The sequence below is a fragment of the Pristis pectinata genome, chromosome 6 (assembly GCF_009764475.1).
Source record: "Pristis pectinata isolate sPriPec2 chromosome 6, sPriPec2.1.pri, whole genome shotgun sequence".
Lineage (NCBI taxonomy): Eukaryota > Metazoa > Chordata > Chondrichthyes > Rhinopristiformes > Pristidae > Pristis > Pristis pectinata.
Window position 1 is genome coordinate 1,732,808 of NC_067410.1, and position 21,922 is coordinate 1,754,729.

General features: G+C 53.2%; 1 protein-coding gene across 16 annotated transcripts in view; it reads right to left on the reverse strand.

Annotated features, from left to right (window-relative positions):
• uroc1 (urocanate hydratase 1) overlaps window positions 1-21,922 on the reverse strand; it is a 135,332-nt gene that overhangs the window by 107,083 nt on the left and 6,327 nt on the right. For 9 of the 16 annotated variants that reach the window (XM_052017462.1, XM_052017458.1, XM_052017452.1 and 6 more), the window contains exons 2-12: window positions 21,474-21,604; window positions 19,328-19,421; window positions 17,898-17,957; window positions 16,838-16,966; window positions 15,096-15,157; window positions 11,803-11,869; window positions 9,851-9,994; window positions 7,279-7,367; window positions 5,666-5,728; window positions 3,059-3,238; window positions 1,867-1,964 (exon numbers count right to left, since the gene is read on the reverse strand). In XM_052017462.1, coding sequence (XP_051873422.1) covers window positions 1,867-1,964; window positions 3,059-3,238; window positions 5,666-5,728; window positions 7,279-7,367; window positions 9,851-9,994; window positions 11,803-11,869; window positions 15,096-15,157; window positions 16,838-16,966; window positions 17,898-17,957; window positions 19,328-19,421; window positions 21,474-21,604 — 1,117 coding nt within the window. The remainder of the gene's footprint in view (window positions 1-1,866; window positions 1,965-3,058; window positions 3,239-5,665; window positions 5,729-7,278; window positions 7,368-9,850; window positions 9,995-11,802; window positions 11,870-15,095; window positions 15,158-16,837; window positions 16,967-17,897; window positions 17,958-19,327; window positions 19,422-21,473; window positions 21,605-21,922) is intronic. The other 7 variants (XM_052017460.1, XM_052017455.1, XM_052017456.1 and 4 more) reach the window with 7 other exon arrangements.

The following is a 21,922-nucleotide window of genomic DNA, read 5'->3' on the forward strand; positions in this document are numbered from 1 at the left end:
GGGAGCCGAGTCTTCCCCCTCGGCGCCCCCCGAGCACACGGCCTTCACTGGGGGTAATTCCCCCCTCTCGGGCAACCCCGGTCCCTCCGACCCCTCGGACACGTTCCGGCGCCGCTTCAATCCGCTGGGGTGCGGAGGCACGGTGACCTCCATCGCAGAGGAAACCTCGGCCCCCGGCACCGCCTCCTCCCCCTCGACCTCCCCTGTCACCCCCTGAACCCCAGAGACCCCAGGGACCCCCGGGTCCGGACCAGAGGAGGCCGACGGCTCCCGCCCCTCCAGGGGTGAGGCCCGAAGGTGCCCCTTCTTGCGCCGTGCCTTCCTACCCACGACAGGAGTCCACCCCTCCCCACCGTCCGCACCGCGCTCGTCCCCCACCCCCCACTCCCACCGACACAGGAGGGGCAGCGGGGGCAGGGACGGCGGAGGCAGGAACGGCGGGGGGAGGGGCCACGGCAGGAGCGTCAGCGGTAGCCCCCCGCGCCGCCGAAGCTGAACCGGCAGCCTGGCGGCCAGGGCAATGCCGACGGACGTGCCCGAACGCCTTACACGCGTGACATCGCGGACGGCCGGTGGCCCAGAACACTCTGTAGTTCTGCCCCTCGTACAGGACCTGGAACTGCCCCTCGGCATCCCCGCCCCGCGCCAACTGCATAAGCAGCGAGCGCTTGAAGGAGTACACGTTCTCGAAGCCAGGTACGGCCGGCTTGAGCAACATCGGGGTGATGCTCGACCACACGTCGCCCAGAGACCACAGGTGAGGGAGGAGGGTCTCGTCAGGGATATGGGAAAAAACATCGGAAAGGACGACCCGCTGCACGGGGGCCCCCACCGGCTCCACCGGCATGAAGATATCCCCCGACGTCAGCCCCCTGTCCAAGGCCAAGGACACCTCCTTCTCAGATCGCAGTACAAACACCAGTCTACCAAACATTCTAGTGACCGCGACGACACCAGCCCTGTCCCCCACCGTCGCAGACATGGCCCATAAGCCATCGCTCAGCCCGACCGATGGAGGCACAGAGCAGCGAACTGCATTTTTCAAAGTCAACAGTCTGAAGGGCGACGTCTTCTCAGTAGCCAAGCCTCCAGGAGCAGCGACGGCTGCGTAGGACCAAGGCTGCATCACTCCCGAAGCACAGGCAGCCATGTTTAGTCCCTACGCAGTCAGAAATGCAAAACACACTGCCTGTCCGATAAGCAGCAACACAGTAATTAAATCCTCTGAGAGCAGTCCAGAGAAAAGGAAAAGGTGGGAGACGTCTCCAGATACGCAAGCCGATGAGTCTCAAATCCAGCGCCGTCCCTCCCGCACGCAGCGAAGCGTCCACCGGCAGCCCGGCCCGACGTTTCCCGGACCGCACGAAAAGTCCTGGAGTCACCGAGGAATCTTCACCCAGGCACCCTGGGCCAAGGTCTCCAGTCGGAGGAAGCCAGTTGAAATCACAGATCAGAAAGAAATCCAATCGCAGCTCCCTCAAAGCTCAGAAACGAGCCCTGGCAACTCGCCAGCCACTGCCGCTCCCACAGCGCTTGGAAACCAGCTCCCAAATACTTGCGAAAAACAGCCCCCTTCCAAAGAGAAGCTGTCTCAGCCACCGCTCCAGATGATCACCACACACTCCCACAACTTCCAAAGTTCTCCGACACCGCTCTGTTAGATTCTTTGCCAATAATTCATCAGGCCGAAGGACAGCACACTCAGTACCGCCCCGACCACGGTGTGCCCCTCCCTCAGTGCCCCCCCCACAGTGTGCCCCTCCCTCAGGACTGCCCCATTGGTGGTTCTACTCCCCAGGGTGGGAAGGAGGAGTGGGGGGGGTGGGGGGGGTTGTACCAGGTGTGTCTGGGTGCTGATCCTCTCACCTGCTCTCTTGGCTTCGAGTAGGAAAGCATTCCCGTAATCCCAGAAAAACATCCCCTTCTCCGACAGTTTGTTGATGGCCGTCACTTGTCGTCTCAAACTGTGGGAGGGACAGGGGCATCGGGGATAAACCGTGCACTGGCCATCTCCCACCCCCAGCCCCACACCCCACTACCCTCTCCTCCCCACACCCACCGCCCTCTCCCCCTCAACCCTCACCCTGTCCCCCACCCCTCGCCTCCTCCCCCCACCTTTCCTCACCCCATCACCCTCTCCTACCCCACCCCTCACTCCTATCTCCTCACTTCCTCCCCAACCCTCGTCCTCTCCCCAACCCTCGCCTTCTCCACCCCTCACCCTCTCCCCACCCCTCACGTTCTCCTCCTCAACCCTCGCAGCCCTCTCGCCTCAACTCCCTCCAGCCTCAACACTCTCACCCTCAAACCCTTCAGAAACCTCACCCCCTCACCAACCTCAACCCCCACACCCCATCCCCTCCTCTCACCATCCCCTCACCCTCACCCCCTCACCAACCTCACACCTCTTCCCCCTCCTCACCCTCACTCCCCAACCATCTCAATTCTCCAATCCCGCCAGCACCCTCCCTCACCCCTCCAACCCTCACAATCTTCTCCCCTCACCCCTCACACCACCCTCATCATCACCCCTCCCATCCCTCATCCACTGCCCACACCCTCACCCCTGAACCCACCCTCCTCACGCCTCCACTGCAGTCACACCCTGACCCTCACACACCACAGACAGACCATCTTGCCTCTGTCACAACATTTCCTCCCCTCACCGCCCCCACCAAATCCCCCCCCACAGCCCATGGACACCCTCCCCCATTACCGACTCCCCCCACCCACAGAACCCCCCCCCCCACAGCCCATGGACACCCTCCCCCATCACCGACTCCCCCACCCACAGAACCCCCCCCCACAGCCCACGGATACCCTCCCCCATCACCGACTCCCCCCACCCACTGAATCCCCTCCCAGAGCCCACGGATACCCTCCCCCATCACCGACTCCCCCCACCCACTGAGTCCCCTCCCAGAGCCCATGGACACTCTCCCCCATCACTGACTCCCCCCACCAACTGAAGCCCCTCCCAGATCTGAAGCCCCTCAGACTTTCATTCTCCCCCTGGGTCAGGGGGAGGGTCTGACCACCGTCTGTCCTTCTCACTTGCCTCTCCTGAACAAGTCTCTGGAACTCCTTTGGGTCTGTGTGCATCATCTGATTGGCTGCTTCGAACGTTAACTGCACAGGGTAGTAACCTCCACTGAAGGGGTTGTGGCAGGAGGTCTGATCCGAGCCCAGGTCCACCAGCAACTCTCCGGTCCGCTCGCTCTCCTGCACCAGCCTCTCCCTGTGGGGAGAGGACCATCGTCATCGAACCTCTCCCATCCCATACCCCCAAACACCAGGACCCCCTCTGGCCTCGGACAACCCACCTCCCCTCACCCTCCTGCTTCTCTTCACGTCATTTGTGTGTTCGCAGGTAAATGGAGTCATCGAGTTTGACAGCACGGAAACAGGCCCTTTGGCCCAACTGGTCCATGCTGACCAAGATTCCCATCTAAGCCAGTCCCAGTTGCCAGCGTTATCCATGTACCTGTCCAAGTGTCTTTAAAACATTTCATTTGTACCCACCTCTGCCACTTCCTCTGGCAGCTTGTTCCATGTACCCACCACCCTCTGTGTGAAAAACCTGCCCTTAAAACCTCTTTGCATCTTTCACCTTAAACCTGTGCCCTCTAGTTCTACCCTGGGAAAAAGACCCTGACCACCCACCCTATCTATGTCCCTCATGATGTTATAAACCTCTATCATGTCACCCCTCAGCCTCCTTCGCTCCAGGGAAAACAGTCCCAGCCCGTCCAGCCTCTCCCTATAACTCGAGCCCTCCAGTCTCAGCAACAACCTTGTGAACCTTCTCTGCCCCCTCTCCAGCTTCATCACATCCTTCCTGTGGTGTGGGGACCAGAACCCCAAGTGCGGTCTTCCTGACATCTTGTACAACATGACGTCTCCTGTACCAGACAACTCCTGTACGGCTGCTGAAAGCAAGCATACCATACGCCTCCCTCACCACTGTCTGCCTGTGTTGTCATTTGAGGGAACTATGTACCTGCACCCCAAAGTCGTGCTGTTCAGTAACCACCACCAAGGCCTTGTCATTCACTATGTGAGAGGGGAAAGACTTAATAAGAACCTGAAGGGCAACTCTTTCACCCAGAGGGTGGTCCATATGTGGAACGAACTGCCAGAGGAAGCGGGTGAGGCAGGTACATTAACAACATTTAAAAGGAACTTGGACAGGTCCATGGACAGGAAAGGGTAAGAGGGATCTGGGCCAAATGTGGGCAAATGGGACAAGCAAAGATGGGCATCTGGGTCGGCATGGACCAGTTGGGCCAAAGGGCCTGTTTCCATGCTGTGTGACTCCATGGCTCTAGGAGACTGTTTCCAGGACAGGAGGATGTGAGCCCAGAGGACCCAGAAGGGAGAGGAGAGGAATTTCTTCCCACAGCGAGTTGCTGTGTTCTGGGATGTACTGTCTGCAGGGGCAGTGGGACCTGATTCAGTGGGAACTTCCCAAAGGGAATTGGGGAAACAATGGGAGGGGAAAGAGATTAACTGGATCACACTCTCACTGATCTAGCACAGGGGAAATGTGCGGAGAGGTTTGATAGCTGTGAGATGGAGAACGGAAGTGGTCAGCACAACGTCAGGAGATGGTCCAGCAGGAGTGGGAGATCCTGGACAGCTGACGCAGCAACACTGACAAGGAGCGACCTTTCGCCTCCGGAAAACATGCCATTCCCCAATCCAATAGTGGCCAATGAGCTGGGATTGGACCTGAGTCCACGGCAGTTAAAAAGTGGTTTCCACCATACAGGCAGGGAACAAAAATCACGGAGATAAGTTACATCATTCAGAAAGAATTCTTAGTGATATCAGTGGAGGACGTGAATAAAAGGTTAGTGACCGAATGAAGCCGGAGGTTGTGCAGCAAAACCTCCAGGAACTCAGAAAGGAGTTGGCGATTGTTCCTGTGCTTCAGAACCTGCCTGTGGGTATGCAGGCTCAGTCGGTGGGCTTGTTCATAGAGTCATAAAGTCAGCGCAGAAACAGGCCCTTTGGCCCAACTTGTCCATGCTGACCCAGCTACCTAACTGAACCAGTCCCATTTGCCCACGTTTGGTCCATATCCCTCTAAACCTTTCCTATCCATGCACCTGTCCAAATGTCCTTTAAATGGGCTGACTGATGGGGGAGTTGTGCAGGGAGTGTCCTGAAGCAGGAAGGAAGGATTTTACTTCCAGTCAAGGGTTTTAACAGTAATGTGGTTAACTTTGTGCTGTAGATCTAGGGACACGAGTTCAAATCCCACTGTAGCAACTGGGGAGTTTAACTTTGTGTTGATAAATAAATTGGAAATCAAAAGTTTGTTGTTATCATGGAGACAGTGCAATCTCCAGATCACTGTAAAAACCAACCGGGTTTACTGATGTCTGCCAGGGGAGGGAATCTGCCATCCTTAACCCAGTCTGGCGTCTACGTGACTCCAGACCCACCAATGTGGTTGACCCTTAACTACCCCCGGAATGGTTCAGTGAGATTCTCAGCTGAAGAGGCAATGAGGGGTTGGCAGTGAATTCTAGTCTTGTCAACAACACCCACGGCCACTGAATAAATTTAAAGAAAAATGAACAGGGATGTGGAAAAGAAAGTAGTTAAAAAGCAAAGACAGTAAATCCCCAGAATAACCAACCAGATGTTCATCACCTACCAAAGATCCACCACATTACCATGGTAACCGAGGCTGAGGGCCTTTTTCATCCGTCGAGCCTCCCTGAAATTTAGTAAAAAAACAAACGTTAGTTTGCCACAATTCAAGGCGTTCCATTTTTTACCAGGCTGCTGACATTAACAAACTCAGACACATTGGGCTTCATTTCGACGCACACCCATGTTTGGACAGCAGGTGACTGAGGATTAAAACAATTGAATCAAGATCAACAATCCTTCCCCCCTCCATTCAAATGTAAAGAAATCGCTGACCATTAATGATTCTTCTACAGTATCTCTCCATGGCTTTGGCTCTCTCTGTCTGAAACCCTCCAGAGTTTCTGCACCTCCTCCAAGGCATCAGAGACCCAAACTCCTCGCTCTTTCTGAGACAGAGGCAGGGCTTTGTGGGTCTGCATCTTTATGACTTCTTTTTAATTTCAAGAATAAACTTTATTTGCAAAAATATATAAAATCTGTATAAAAGTACTAAACAGTTAAGGCTTTCTTCTCATTCATAGTGTTGTCAGGTTACTGTGCAAAGTACCAATGCCATTCATGCAGCCTCTTTGAACAATTCACCTCCAGTATGGAAGTGGTTCCAGGACCAGCCAGAACCGTCAAACCACAGGAGAGTCTGTACACTAGCAGTGGGCAGGGAGCTGGCCTTTTGCAGGACCACCTCCCTCCTCATACTCTTGCAGTGAGGATGTTTTTATCCACCACACCTACTTCAGATATTCCAGTGATGGCCACACTCCACGAGATTTGTTCTCTAAAGTTATAGACGTTGCAGTTTCTCATCTCTGATTGGCCAGCTGCCCAGAGTGAAAAACGAAGGGGGGGGGGGAGAGAGAGAGAAACAGACAGAGAGAGACAGAGACAGAGAGACAAATAAAGAGAGAATAAAAAGAAAATGAGAGGAAGAAAGACAGATACTAGAGATCGCAGATGTTGGAACCTGGAGCAAAACAAAACCAACTGCTGGAGGAATTCAGCCGGTCACAGAGTCACACAGCACAGAAACAGGCCCTTCGGCCCAACTGGTCCATGCTGACGAAGATTCCCATCCAGGCCGGTCCCATTTATCCATCCTTGGCTCATATCCCTCTACACCTTTCCTACCCACATACCTGTCCAAGTGTCTTTGAAATGTTGTTGATGTACCTGCCTCAACCACTTCCACTGGCAGCTCGTTCCATATACGGACCATCCTTTGTGGGTGGTAAAAACAATCTGCTGGAGGAACTCAGCGGGTCAGGCGGCATCTGTGGAGGCACAGGGATGGTCGATGTTTTGGGTCAGGACCCTGCATCAGGACAGATCCCTCTGCCTCCACAGATGCTGCCTGACCCCCTGAGTTCCTCCAGCAGCTTGTTTTTTGCTCAAAGACAGAAGGGCAGCCCTGGTGGATTAATCTCCATCTCATCTTTCACAGGACATCCCAGGCTCTTCAACCAGAAAACCATCCCTGGGACCTTGTTGCCCATCAGATATTGTACTGACCCATGCAGGCAGCCTGTTTTTAGTTCTCTAGGAGGAGGTGGGTCAGTAGGGCTGAGGGACCATGGGCAGGGGGAGAAGGAGTGAGCAATAGCTGAAGGAGGTTCACACCTGATCTGGGCTACACACTGATCCAGGCTGTTGGTGACCTGCATTAACCAGCCCTGCTGCTGACGTTTCCTCAGAGCTGCCTCATCCACCTGAAACAGAAACGTTGACTGGTTACTGCTTTCAGCCAGTTGGATTGGCCCCCCCGTAACTCCCTGATGGTGATTTGCCATAAGCCACCAATCAAGTGCCCTTACATGGTTAATGATATTTCTCAGGGTATTCACATTTGTCAATGACACTGACATCAAGTTGCGATGGGCATAATTGGACTCTACAACTGAATATAGATAGGTTGAGTGAGTGGTGAAACCGTGTTGAGTGGAGTTTAATGTGGGAAGGTGTGAGGTCAGTGGCTCTACTTTGTTAGGAGTTTGAGGAGATTCGGTACATCACCAAAGACCCTTGCAAATTTCTACAGATGTACAGTGGAGAGTATTCTGACTGGTTGCATCACCGCCTGGTATGGAGGCTCCAATGCACAGGATCGCAAGAGGCTGCAGAGGGTTGTAGACTCAGCCAGCTCCATCACGGGCACAACCCTCCCCGCCATCGAGGACATCCTCAAGAGGCGGTGCCTCAAGAAGGCGGCATCCATCACTGAGGACCCTCACCACCCGGGACATGCCTCTTCTCGTTACTACCGGTGGGGAGGTGGTACAGGAGCCTGAAGACCCACACTCAATGATTCAAGAACAACTTCTTCCCCTCTGCCGTCAGATTTCTGAATGTTTCATGAACCCATGAACACCACCTCGTTATTCCTTATTTTTGCACTATTTATTTATTCTGTAATTTATAGTAATTTTATGTCTTGCACTGTTCTGCTGCTGCAAAACAACACATTTCACGTCAAAAAAGTCAGTGATAATAAACCTGATTCTGAAAGAGGAATCTGAAGGAAGATTATTACCCAAATGGAGAGAGACGGCAGATGAGTAAGGTCAGAATCAGCATCAGAATCAGGTTTATTATCACTGACTTATATGACGTGAAAAGTGTTGTTTTGTGGCAGCAGCACAGTGCAGGATATAAAATTAGCTTAAGTTACAAAAATAAATAAATAGAGCAAAATAAAGGAATAACGAGGGAGTGTTCATGGGTTCATGAACCGTTCAGAGATCTGATGGCGGAGGGGAAGAAGCTGTTCCTGAATCGTTGAGTGTGGGTCTTACGATGGTGGTGCAGAGGGATCGAGGTGTTCTAGTGCATGGATCACAAAACGTCAGCGGGCAGGTGCAGCAGTGGTTAGAAAGGCAAATGGCCAGTTGGCCTTTATTTTCGAGAGGTCTGCAGTTTAGAAATAGCAAGCAGTTGTCACAGTTGTACAGAGTGTTGGTGAGGCCACACCCGGACACTGTGCACAGGTCTGGGTGCCTGATTTAAGCAAGGACACACTGGTATTGGAGGCAGTGCAGTGGGTTAATTCACTGGATGAGAGGATTGTCCTACCAGGAGCGGCTAAAGAAATCAGATCTGTGTTGAGAGTTTACAAGAATGAGGTGATCATGTTGGAACTTGTTAGATCGTGAGGGGCGTGACAGGGTGGATATGGAGATGTTTCCACTTGTGGGAGAGTCTCGAATGAGGGGCACAAATACAAGATTATGGGCTGGTCATTTAAACCTGAGGTGAGTGGGATCTTCACACAGAGAGTGGTGAGTGTCTGGAATCCTCTACACTGGAGAGTTGTGGACGGTCCCCCCATCTCCCAACCCTGTCCCCCACCTCCCTCCCATCTCCCCTAATCTGCCATTCCCTTAGCTCCTATCCTCCATCTCTCATCTCCCCCCAACCATCTCCCCCAATCCCCCATCTCCTCACATCTCTCATCTCTCCCTGTCCCCATCTCTCCTGACCCCCATCTCCCTCCAATCACCCATCTCCCCAATCACCCGTCTCCCCCAAACACCCGTCTCCCCCAAACACCCATCTCCCCCAACCAACCATCCCCCCAATCACCCGTCTCCCCCAATCACCCGTCTCCCCCAATCACCCGTCTCCCCCAATCACCCGTCTCCCCCAATCACCCATCTTCCCCCAATCACCCATCTCCCCCAATCACCCGTCTCCCCCAATCACCCCTCCCCCAATCACCCATCTCCCCCAATCACCCGTCTCCCCCAATCACCCATCTTCCCCCAATCACCCATCTCCCCCAATCACCCGTCTCCCCCAATCACCCGTCTCCCCCAATCACCCGTCTCCCCCAACCAACCATCCCCCCAATCACCCATCTCCCCAATCACCCATCTTCCCCCAATCACCCGTCTCCCCCAATCACCCGTCTCCCCAAACACCCATCTCCCCCAACCAACCATCCCCCCAATCACCCATCTCCCCAATCATCCATCTCCCCCAATCACCCATCTCCCCCAATCACCCGTCTCCCCCAACCAACCATCCCCCCAATCACCCGTCTCCCCCAATCACCCGTCTCCCCCAATCATCCATCTCCCCCAATCACCCATCTCTCTCAATCCCCATCTCCCTCAATCCCCATCTCCCCCTCCCCAGCCAGACCCTTTCCCTGACCTGTTTCTGACCGATACGGTGGTGCGATGCACGGACTCACCTCGGCGACCACGCCGACACAGCCGAGGATGACCGCTGCCTTGGCCTGCGCTCCGCTCATCCCGCCCAGGCCTGAGGTCACCAAGACCTTCCCGCTGAGGTTGTCCAAGCCCAGGTACCGACGGCCGGCGTTCAACACCGTCAGCTGAAACAGGAACGTGTCCCGGGCCGTTAACATCAGCCACCTGACCCCGGACGCTGACCACACAATGAACTCGTCCCTCTGTGCTCTGGGGAACAGCTGGAACAGCTGGAGACCAGGAGGGGCCGGCCTCTAACCTGTTCTCAGACTATGGGGGTGTGGAGTGGACACTGCAGGGTGGTCTCCTGATGGGAGGGTCCAGAATTATTTAGATAAGGGGCCATCCATTTAGAACATAGAACATAGAACGCTACAGAACAGTACAGGCCCTTCGGCTCACAATGTTGTGCCGACATTTTATCCTGCTCTAAGATCTATCTAACCCTTCCCTCCCACATAGCCCCCTATTTTTCTATCATTCATTAAGGTGGATATGAGGAATTCCTTCTGAGGACTGTGACTCACTGGGATTCTTAACATCAGAGAGTTGTGCAGCTGGAGTCACGGGATCTCTGCAGGGTTGAGGCAGACAGATGTTGGTTGTTCTGGGGGATCACAAGGGAAGTGAAGCTGAGGCCAAGATCAGGTCCTCATGATCTTACTGCATGACAGGACAGATCAAACAGCGCCTGGGCCGATTTGTAAAGAAATATATGATGCAAGTGAACTGTGGATGTCTTCTTGGGACCTGGTGCTGGTGGGGAGGGGGCTCCGGGGTTATGTCCCAGTGACGGTGAAGGAACGGTGATGTGTTTCCAAGTCAGGATGGGGTGTGACTGGGAGGGGAAGCTGCAGGTGGTGGTGTCCCCCTGCCCCCACTGCCTTTATCCTTCACGGCGGGAGGGGCGGTGGGTTTGGGAGGTGCTGTCGGAGCAGCCTGGGTGAGTAACTACGGTGCATTTTGTCAGCCATGGTGCGTCGGTGGTGGAGGGAGGGGGCGTTTGGGGGGGGTAGATGGGGTGCCAATCGAACGGCTGCTTTGTCCTGGATGGTGTCGAGCTTCTCGAGAGTGGTTGGAGCTGCCCTTGTGCCAGACAAGAGGACAGTGTTCCACCACACTTGGGCTGTCAGGAGGTGGGTCACTCACTGCAGCTGAACCAGCCTTGGACCTGCTCTCGTAGCTACGGTATTTATGTGGCTGGTCCATTGATCAGTGGTGACCCCCAGGATGTTGGTGGTGAGGGTCTCAGTGATGGTAATGCCACTGAACGTTAAGGTAGGTGGTTAGACTCTGGAGATGGTCACTGTCTGGCACTTTAGTTGTGTAAAGTCACTTGCCACTTCTCAGCCTGTGTCTGCATGGTGTCCAGGTCAGGTGTGGGCTGCTTCACCGCTGAGGGCTGTGAATGGGAACCAACACGGTTCGATCATCACTGAACATCTGAAGTACTTTTCTAGATCTAAACCACTCCCAAAGGCCTTTCCAGACAATCAAGTACATTCCTGTGAGGGAAACATGTAGGATTGGAAGGTCAGCTGGGAAGCAGAGGAGAGGTCAGGAACCGGAGAAAACTGGATGGACATCTGAAACGTTGGAGGGCGAGAGCGATAACCTCAGAGACAACATCTCACACTCACCGGGGAAGTGAGCTCAGCCCAGACCACTCACGCAATGGTTAGGATTAGAATTCTGTTAACTCTTTTTTAACCAACTCAATAACCCAACCCTGAGCCTTCAAAGCGCGAGGGGTTAAAGATGAACCATCTGGGAACCGACACATCACTGTTCTGATGAATGCATGCGGCAACAGACAAGGTCATGGTCACTGCGGAAGGTTGTGACCAAGGCCCGGTACAACGCCCGCCCTTCCTATTCCAGCCTGTGAGGTAACGGCTGTGTTCTATTGATTAGGGAAGGGAAGCATCTTTACCATCGTGCCATGGACAATCCCCTGGGGACCAATGTAGCAGTAACTTCCAGCAGTCATTTGGCCGTACCTGGGGCAAACCAAGCAAAACCTCCAGTTAGTTTGATTGTCTCATCTCCCAGAGCTTCCCACAGGACTCAGACTGAGGACTGGGTCACTGGTGTAAATAGACGTGGACAAATGGACTAACTGACCTCTTCCTGTGCCATAGGTTGTTGGCCATCCAAAAGTGAAAGTGTTGGCCAATAATGTACTGGACATGGAGTTATACAGCACAGAAACAGGCCCTTTGGCCCAACTCGTCCATACCAACCAAGTTGACTAATTGAGACAGTCCCATTTGCCTGCATTTGGCCCAAATCCCTCTAAACCTGTCCATCTACTGTCCAAATGTCTCTTAAATGTTGTTGCTGTACCTGCCTCACCCACTTCCTCCGGCAGCTCGTTCCACACACCCACCACCCTCTGCATGAGGAAGTTGCCCCTCAGGTCCCTTTTAAATCTCTCCCCTCTCACCTTTAACCTGCGCCTTCTAGTTTTTGATTCCCTTCCCCTGTGAAAAGACTGTGACCGTCCACCCTATCTACGTTCCTCATGATTTTATACACCTCTATAAAGTCACCCCTCAGCCTCCTTCGCTCCAAGGAATAAAGTCCCAGCCTGCCCAGTCTCTCCCTATAACTCAGGCCCTCAAGTCCTGGCAACATCCTCATAAATTTTTTTTGTTCTTTTTCTGGCTTAATGACGTCTTTCCTATAATAGGGTAACCAAAACTGTACACCAAGTGCATTCTCACCAGCATCCAGTACAACTGAAACATAACACCCAAACTCAACACAACACACACAAAGCACTGGAGGAACTCGGTAGGTCGGGCAGCATCTGTGGAGGGAAATGGACAGTCAACATTTTGGGTCAAGAGTCTTCACCTGGACTGGTGAAGCATCTGGTGCCAGACTGGTAGATTTCCTTCCAAAAATGACACCAGTGAACCAGGAAAGTTTTTACAACCAAACTCGCTGTGATTAGAATTTTTTAAAATTCCAGATTATTATTTGAAGTTAAATCCCTGAGCAGCTGTGGTGAGATTTGAACTTGGTTTCTACTTCGTTAGGAGTTTGAGGAGATTTGGTATGTCATCAAATATTCTTACAAATTTCTACAGATGTGCGGCGGAGAGCATTCTGACTGGTTGCATCACCGCCTGGTATGGAGGCTCCAACGCACAGGATCGCAAGAGGCTGCAGAGGGTTGTAGACTCAGCCAGCTCCATCACGGGCACAACCCTCCCCACCATCGAGGACACCTTCAAGAGGCGGTGCCTCAAGAAGGCGGCATCCATCACTGAGGACCCTCACCACCCGGGACATGCCCTCTTCTCGTTACTACCATTGGGGAGGAGGTACAGGAGCCTGAAGACTCACACTCAGCGATTCAGGAACAGCTTCTTCCCCTCCACCATCAGATTTCTGAATGGTCCATGAACCCTTGAACACTACCTCGTTATTCCTCTTTTGCACTATTTATTTATTTTTGTAACTTACAGTCATTTTATGTCTTGCACTGTACGGCTGCCACAAAACAACACATTTCATGATATACATCAGGGATAATAAACCTGATTCTGATGCTGAATTCTGACCTAGTGTCTCCGGATCAGTGCTCCAGACTCTGGAGACTGAGCTGGTAACTGAACCACCAGATTACCTATGAACTGTTACAATTTAAAAGGGGGCAGGATATTGGATCAGAATTGCCTCAAAACAAGCAGCCACACGTATCAAAGGACAACACAATGCACCTCTTTAACCCAGGTTAGTGAATTAGAATCTTGAACCTTCAGTTTGAGGAGCTGACAGCGTTTCAGTAAACACTGAGGTCACTACAGTCTGACTCAGGCACAGAGCAGGAGGATGTGTCTACACAGTAAGCTCCCCAGTCATGCCAACATTTCATTCCAGACAAGAATGCTTGATGGTTATAGGAGTGATTGGAAGAGTCACTGTACAAGACAGCTCCCAAATTTTGGAGACACCAGAAACTGCAGATACTGGCATCTGCAGCATCACACAATCTGCTGGAGGAACTCAACGGGTCAAGCAGCATCTGTGGGGGAAAGGAATTGACTATTGGAATAAGAATTGAAAGGAATTGACATTTCAGGTTGAAATCCTGCATCAGGATCTAACAAGGCATCCTATCCGGATGTATCACGGCTTGGTATGGCAACTGCTCTGCCCGGGACCGCAAGAAACTGCAGAGAGTTGTGGACACAGCTCAGCACATCACGGAAACCAGCCTCCCCTCCATGGACTCTGTCTACATCTCTCGCTACCTCAGTAAAGCAGCCAACATAATCATAGACCCCTCCCACCCCAGACATTCTCTCTTCTCCCCCCTCCCATCGGGCAGAAGATACAAAAGCCTGAAAGCACGTACCACCGAGCTCAAGGACAGCTTCTATCCCACTGTTATAAGACTATTGAACAGTTCCCTAGTACGATAAAATGGACTCTTGACCCTACAATCTACCTCGTTATGGCCCTTGCACCTTATTGTCTGCCTGCACTGCACTTTCTCTGTAACTGTAACACTTTATTCTGCATTGTTATTGTTTTCCCTTGAACTACCTCAATGCACTGATGTGGTGAAGTGATCTGTATGGATGGCAGCAAAACAGTTTTTCACTGGACTTCGGTACATGTGACAATGATAAACCAATAAACTAATAAATAACAATTGAGTTTAAGTGCATTACTGTAAAATTAAAACCCAATCCCACTGCAACTGCATCCAATCCCAACTTGACCCAATCGGTCTGGGATTCTGCATTTGAGTCCCCTGGGTCTTGAACCCACAAACTGCTGATCCACAAACACAAAGGCACAGTGACCCACTGAACCACAACTGACACATCACTCACTCCTAGTTTAATGAGCAGTACTCATAGTTTAGGGCAGGCACGGTAGTGTAGCGGTTAGCGTAACACTATTACAGCGCCAGCGACCTGGGTTCAATTCTGGCCGCTGTCTGTAAGGAGTTTGTATGTTCTCCCTGTGTCTGCGTGGGTTTCCTCCGGGTGCTCCGGTTTCCTCCCACATTCCAAAGACGTACGGGTTAGGAAGTTGTGGGCATGCTATGTTGGTGCCGGAAGCGTGGTGACACTTGCGGGCTGCCCCCAGAACACTCTATGCAAAAGATGCACTTCACTGTGTGTTTCGACGTACATGTGACTAATGAAGAAATCTTGTCTTATTTTATCTTTTATCTTATCTTATCGACAGGAAATCTCTTACATGGTCACTCCCATGGCAAACATTTTCTCATACTCTTCCCTCGAGGAGTAATTGGGGATGATCTGAAACACAGCAGAGTGGTAAAGAGAATGCATCAGGTCAGAACAAGGAGCAGGAGATCCCACCGACACAAAACCCACGGACAGAAAACTGCAGCATTGTGGGGAGCTGGAACCACGGGAAGGATTGGAGGTTGCACTGTGGGAATGTCAGCTACAACCCTGAACTCTTGTGTGGACATGAACCCAATGCTTTCCAAAGAATTAATGCAGGGAACGTCAGATTCCCAAAACACATCCCATGTTATAATGTCAGGAAAAGGGAGAAGGAATGAGAAGTACAAGGAAAAGATGGAGATAATCAAAAAAAAGAGAAAGAGAGAAGAAAGTGAGGAAAAGAGAGAGAAGGGCAGCTATCATACGTTGATATGGGCGTCACTGACAAGCCCAGCATTTACTGCCCCCTACCTCCCCTGGAGACAGTGGGGGGTGAGCCACCTTCTGGAATCGCTGAAGTCCTTCTGGGGGAGGTGGTCCCACAGTGCTGGTGGGGAGGAGTTCCAGGATTCAGACCCAATGACGGTGAAGGAACAGCAATGGAAATATATCGGGATGGGGTGTGACTGGGAGGCGAAGCTGCAGGTGGTGGTGTCTCCTGCACCCGCCGCCCTCGTCCTTCTGGGTGGGAGAGGTGGTGGGTTTGAGGGGTGTTGTCGGGGAAGCCTGGGTGAGTAACCGCGGTGTGTTGTGTAGACTGCAGCCCCTGTGCACCGATGGTGGAGGGAGGGAGGGGGTCTGAGATTGTAAAGAGGTAGCGTCCATTTAAATTCATCAGTGAAGCAAAGAGGAAGGTGATCCCAGTGTGGGCAACCTCCACTGCCAGGTAAAGGCACCACTGGCATGTTGGTCATGGAAATCAAATAAACTGCAGATGCTGGTAAACTGAAGCAAAAAGAGAAAGTGCTGAAAACACTCAGCGGGTCAGGCAGCATCTGTGGAGGAAGAAATGTTTCCAGCTGAGGACCCCTTCATCAGAAATGGGGCAGACAGAACGTTGGTTTTAGGTTGCAGAGAAGGTGAGAGATGGAACAGAGGAAGTACCTGTGATAGGGTGAGACCGGGGGTGGCACTGAGGGATGGGTTGTCAGCAGGTCAGGGTGTGCTCGTGGAGAGGGGATTGAACTGAGGCAATGTCACAGACAGGGGAAATGGCCCCTTTCTGTTATAGACAGGGAAAGTGGGCTCTAGGAGGTTGGAGAGTTTGATATGGAGTCCTGAAGGCTGCAACGTGCCCAGACAGAAGGTGAGGAGCAAATAACAAGCTGCTGGAGGAACTCAGTGGGTCGGGCAGCATCTGCGGAGGAGGGGGAATGGTCAATGTTTCGGGTTGAGACCCTGCATCAGGACTGAGCGTGTAGAGGGGAGATGGCCGGTGTAAAGAGGTGAGAGGGAGGGGTGAGGCAGGGGCTGGTAGGTGATAGTTGGAGCCAGGTGAGGGAGGAGGTTGGTGGGTGATGGTGGCACCAGATAGGAAATGACACAGATAGAAGCTGGAGGTGAGGTGTGGTTCCTCAAGCTTGTGTCGGGCCTCATTGTGACAGTGCCGGCGATCACGGACAGTGAGATCGGAATGGGAGTGGGATGGCGAGTTAATGTGGCAGGGACCAGGGAGCTCAGGGTCACCCCTGTGGACTGAACGCAGGTGCTCCATAAGGCAGTGGGTGTCGGGGCAGGCTCCCTTACCATGCCATTGGTGATGACCACACGAGGTGCACTAGGGGCACTGGGGAACAGGCCCTGAGGGTGTCCGCTACACATCACCAGCGTCTGCTCGTCCCCCATCTCAGAGAGGTAGTGCATCGTTATCCAGAACTGCCAACAGAGAGCTCAAAGGTTACACAGGTCGATCCAGAAGGCCTTCCCAAATCCTTACCCACCCGGGCTTGTGTGTGAGTCCAGAGACACCAATGGTTGGCTGTTAACTACCTCGTCAGTTCAGGGGCAGGTAGGGATGAACAATGACTGCTAGCATGGCCAATGAAGCCCCCATCCTGTGAATTAAATGCATCTCTCCGCCATCTGGGGGCAACAGTGTAGCGGGTAGTGCTGCTGCCTCACAGCTCCAGAGACCCGAGTCCGATCCCGACCTCTGGCACTGTCTGAGTGGAGTTTGCACATTCTCACTGCAACCGCATGGGTTTCCCCCGGGTGCTCCGGTTTCCTCCCATGTCCCAACGATGTGCGGGTTGGTGGGTTAATTGGCTGCTGTGAATTGCCCCCTAGTGTGTGGGTGAGGGGTAGTGTCTGGGGGGAGTTGATGGGACTGTGGGGAGAATAAAATGGGCTCAGTGTAGGATTAGTGTAAATGGGTGGTTGATGGATGGCACGGACTCGATGGGCTGAAGAGCCTATTTCGTGCTGTGTGACTCTATGACCAGTCACAGCCAAGCCGAGGCCACAGTATGGGACACCTCCTGACAAGGTCTGCACACACCCACCGTCCTGCCCTTCCCCAACATCCCCCAGACCTGCAGCCTCCCTCCAAATCCATTCACACTCATGTCTGGACACTCCTTCACATGGAACCTTTCCGAATGTCTTCCCAGCTCCAAATAAATAACAGCACCGGACAGTAACCTCACTGGACAAGTTAACGCACGGCATGGAACACAGACTGCAGCGTAGGAGGGTTGTGTACACTGGACACATGGGGTGGAATGTCGTACACGTGGACACGTGTAGGTGGGGCATCTATGCACAGTGCAATCCCACGATGGCCTATCAACGGCCATCTCAGGCTTACCTGAGCCCAGTTACTGAAGACTTGTCCGTTCCCTCCGTAGGTCACCAGCTCCTGGGGAAACTACAACAGAAGAATTCAAAGGGATCACTGGGATTTTCCAGGAACCTGTGGGATAAACCCTTCCAGAATATTCCAGGAAGGGAATGGGATCCTGGGATTGGTCCTTCAGCAAGGGATCGCTTCTGCCAGTGTCCTTGTGAAAGTTCCTATTGAACCTCCTTCCACTGCGTGTCCCCAAATCCCATCGCTGTGAGCTAGAAGTTTCTCTCCCTCCATCCAGAATTTGCATTCAGTTCTGGTCACCCCGTTACAGGAGGGATGTGGAGACTGTGGAGAAGGTGCAGAAGAGGTTCATCAGGATGCTGCCTGGATTAGAGGGCATGAGCTGTAAGGGGTGATTGGACGAACTTGGGTTGTTTTCTCTGGAGCGTCAGAGGCTGAGGGGAGACCTGATAGAGGTTTATAAAATTGTGAAAGGCACAGAAAGGGTAGACAGCCGGTATCTTTTTCCCAGGGTTGAAATGTCTAATACTAAAGGGTGTGCATTTAAGGTGAGATGGGGAAAGTTCAAAGGAGATATGTGGGTCATGTTTTTTTACACAGAGAGCGGTGGGTGCCTGGAATGTGCTGCCAGGGGTGGGGGTGGAGGCAGATACGATAGAGGCGTTCAAGAGGCTCTTAGACAGGCACATGGATGTGCAGGGAATGGAGAGAGGTGGACACTGTGCAGACAGAAGGGATTAGTTTCGTCAGGCATTTAATTACTAGTTTAATTAGTTCAGCACAACATGGTGGGCCGAAGGGCCTGCTCCTGTGCTGTACTGTTCTGTGTTCCATGTTCTATGTTCTATGTTCACCCCTTTGAGTGAGAACAGTTTCCCTCTCGCCAACCCAGACTCTTGTCCACCTCTTCCGAATCTCCTCTCAGCCCTCTTGGCTCCAAGGAAACAACCGTGGTCTCTCCAATCTCTCCACACAGATTTACATCCCCATCTCCCAAACAATTCTGTCCCTCCTCTTACCCAAGGCAATAGGGGAGATAGGCAGCGTAATAAAGGGGAGGGGCAAGGGATGGGGGTGAGGCAGGGGCTGGCGGGTGATTGGTGGAACCAGGTGAGGCAGGATTGATGGTGGTGGAAGGGAGGGGGAGGCTACAGACAAGAAGCTGGAAGGTGATAAGTGGAAGCGGATAAGGGAGGGGTGATGGGCAGATGGCTCCAGGTGGGGGAGGAGGATGTCCAGGTGATGAGGGAGGGGGGAGGCAGTGGGAAAGGTGATAGAGGAGAGAGACCCTGGTTGGACTAGTGGGAGTGGGGTTACCTGAAAATGGAAAATTCAATCTTCACACCATTGGGCTGCAGACTTCCCAGGGGGAATAAGGTTCCAGTGGTGAGGGTCCAGAACCCAACAGAGGGCCCCCCGGAGCTTACCTGGGCTACCTGAGGGTCCAGGTTGTTCATGATCATGTGCATTACAGCAGCGGCAGCGGTTGACTGACTGGGGTACTCGTTGATGGGGTACGCTCTGGGAGGGCAACAACAACAGCTGTTTATTAGTTGTTTGGCAGTGGGTGGGCGCACCCACACAGCGTCCCTGTCAGAAGCCCACCCTGTAACCAGCTCCACATCACTCCAACACTGAAACAAATATTACAGTCATCAATCGTATCCCAGTTATAACCTGCCCTCCCTCCCTCACTCCCTCCACCGGCACACAGTGGCTGCAGTTACTCACCCAGGCTACCCCGACAGCACCTCCCAAACCCACCACCTCTCCACCCAGAAGGACAAGGGCGGCGGGTGCAGGGGAACACCACCACTTGCAGCTTCCCCTTCCAGTCACACCCCATCCTGACTTGGAAACATCTCGCCGTTCCTTCACTGTCACTAGTATTGGTACTGGTTTATAATTGTCACTTGTACCGAGGTACAGTGAAAAACTTGCCTTGCTTACCGATCGTACAGGTCAATTCATTACACAGTGCTGTTACATTGAGTCAGTACAGAGTGCATTGAGGTAGTACAGGTAAAAACAATAACAGTACAGAGTAAAGTGTCACAGCTACAGAGAAAGTGCAGTGCAATAAGGTGCAAGGTCACAACAAGGTAGATCGTGAAGTCAGAGTCCATCTCATTGTATAAGGGAACCGTTCAATAGCCCTATCACAGTGGGGTAGAAGCTGTCCTTAAGTCTGGTGGGACGTGCCCTCAGGGCATGGGGTATCTTCTACCCGATGGGAGAGGAGAGAAGAGAGAATGTCCCGGGTGGGTGGGGTCTTTGATTATGCTGGCTGCTTCACCAAGACAACGAGAGGTAAAGACAAGAGTCCAAGGAGGGGAGGCTGGTGTCCGTGATGCACTGGGCTGTGTCCACAACCCTCTGCAGTTTCTTGCGGTCCTGGGCAGAGTAGTTGCCGTACCAAGCCGTGATACATCCAGATAGGATGCTTTCTATGGTGCATCGGTAAAAGTTGGTGCGGGTCAAAGGGGACAAACCAAATTTCTTTAGCCTCCTGAGGAAGTAGAGGCGCTGGTGAGCTTTCTTGGCCATGGCTTCTACGTGATTTGACCAGGACAGGCTGTTGGTGATGTTCACTCCCAGGAACTTGAAGCTCTCAACCCTCTCGACCTCAGCACCATTGATGTAGACAGGTGCATGTACACCACCCCCTTTCCTGAAGTCAATGACCAGCTCTTTAGTTTTGTTGACATTGAGGGAAAGGTTGTTGTCATGACACCATGTCACTAAGCTCTCTATCTCCTTCCTGTACTCCACTGGGTGTAAATCCTGGAACTTCCTCCCCACCAGCACCGTGGGAGCACCTTCCCCAGAAGGACTGCAGCGGTTCAAGAAGACATCTCACCCCCACCTTCTCCAGGGACAGTCAGGGATGGGCAGTAAATGCTGGCGACACCCAAATCAAAGCGTTTCACGTGAGCTGTGTCAATGTGTATTTGACACCCGGCTGCAATGGGAGATATCAGTAGCAATAAGCAAAGGCTGAGGGACTCGAGGGAGGGGGAGGGGTTTGGGGAGGGATTTGGGGAGGGGAGGGGTTTGAGGAGGGGTTTGGGGAGTGGCAGAGGTTTGGGGAGGGGGAGAGGGTTTGGGGAGGGGGGAGGTTTGGGAGGGGGAGGGGTTTGGGGAGGGAGGGGTTTGAGGAGGGGTTTGGGGAGTGGCAGAGGTTTGGGGAGGGGGAGGTTTGGGGATGGGGTTGGAGGAGGGGTTTGGGGAGTGGCAGATGTTTGGGGAGGGCGAGGGGTTTGGGAGGGGGAGGTTTGGGGAGGGGAGGGGGTTGGGGAGGGGAAGGGGGTTTGGGGAGGGGTTTGGGGAGGGAGGGGTTTGGGGAGGGGGAGGGGAGGTTTGGGGAGGGGAGGTTTGGGGAGGGGTAGTTTGGGGAGGGGATGGGTTTGGGGAGGGGGGAGCTGTTTGGGGAGGGGGCTGTTTGGGGAGAGGGAGGGGGAGGGGTTTGGGGGAAGGGGAGGGGTTTGTGGGGGAGGCTCCACTCCGGGCACAGGCAGCGGAAGGCAGAGCAGGCGCGGTGGAGCGGGGCACTGAGGGACTTGCTGCACTCACCTCATGTCAATCTGCGGACAGAAGCGGTACATGTAGATGTGCCCAAACTGCCGGAGCTCGTCGGTGAACTCGGGGGCCAGGACGCTGTGCAGATCCGCAGGGAAATAACGCAGGGCATTGCTCACTGCCACCTGTTACACCAAAATAATCGCTTCAACACCACACCTATTGTCTTCACACACACACACACCGACCACCCCCCCCCCCACCCACCCACCCACCCACACCGCACACCGCACACACCCAGTTCTGACCTCTCACACATGCCCAGATTTAACCACTCCCACTGCCTGGTCCCCAGCCTCTGGAACCCCTCCCTGCCTCTCTCCTCCTCCAAAATCTGCCCCTTTAACCAAACCTTTGATTACCTAACATGGCTCAGGCTGAGAACGTTCATTGAGGCACCTTTGACTCTCCTCAAAGGGAACCAGATGTTACACATTTCACCT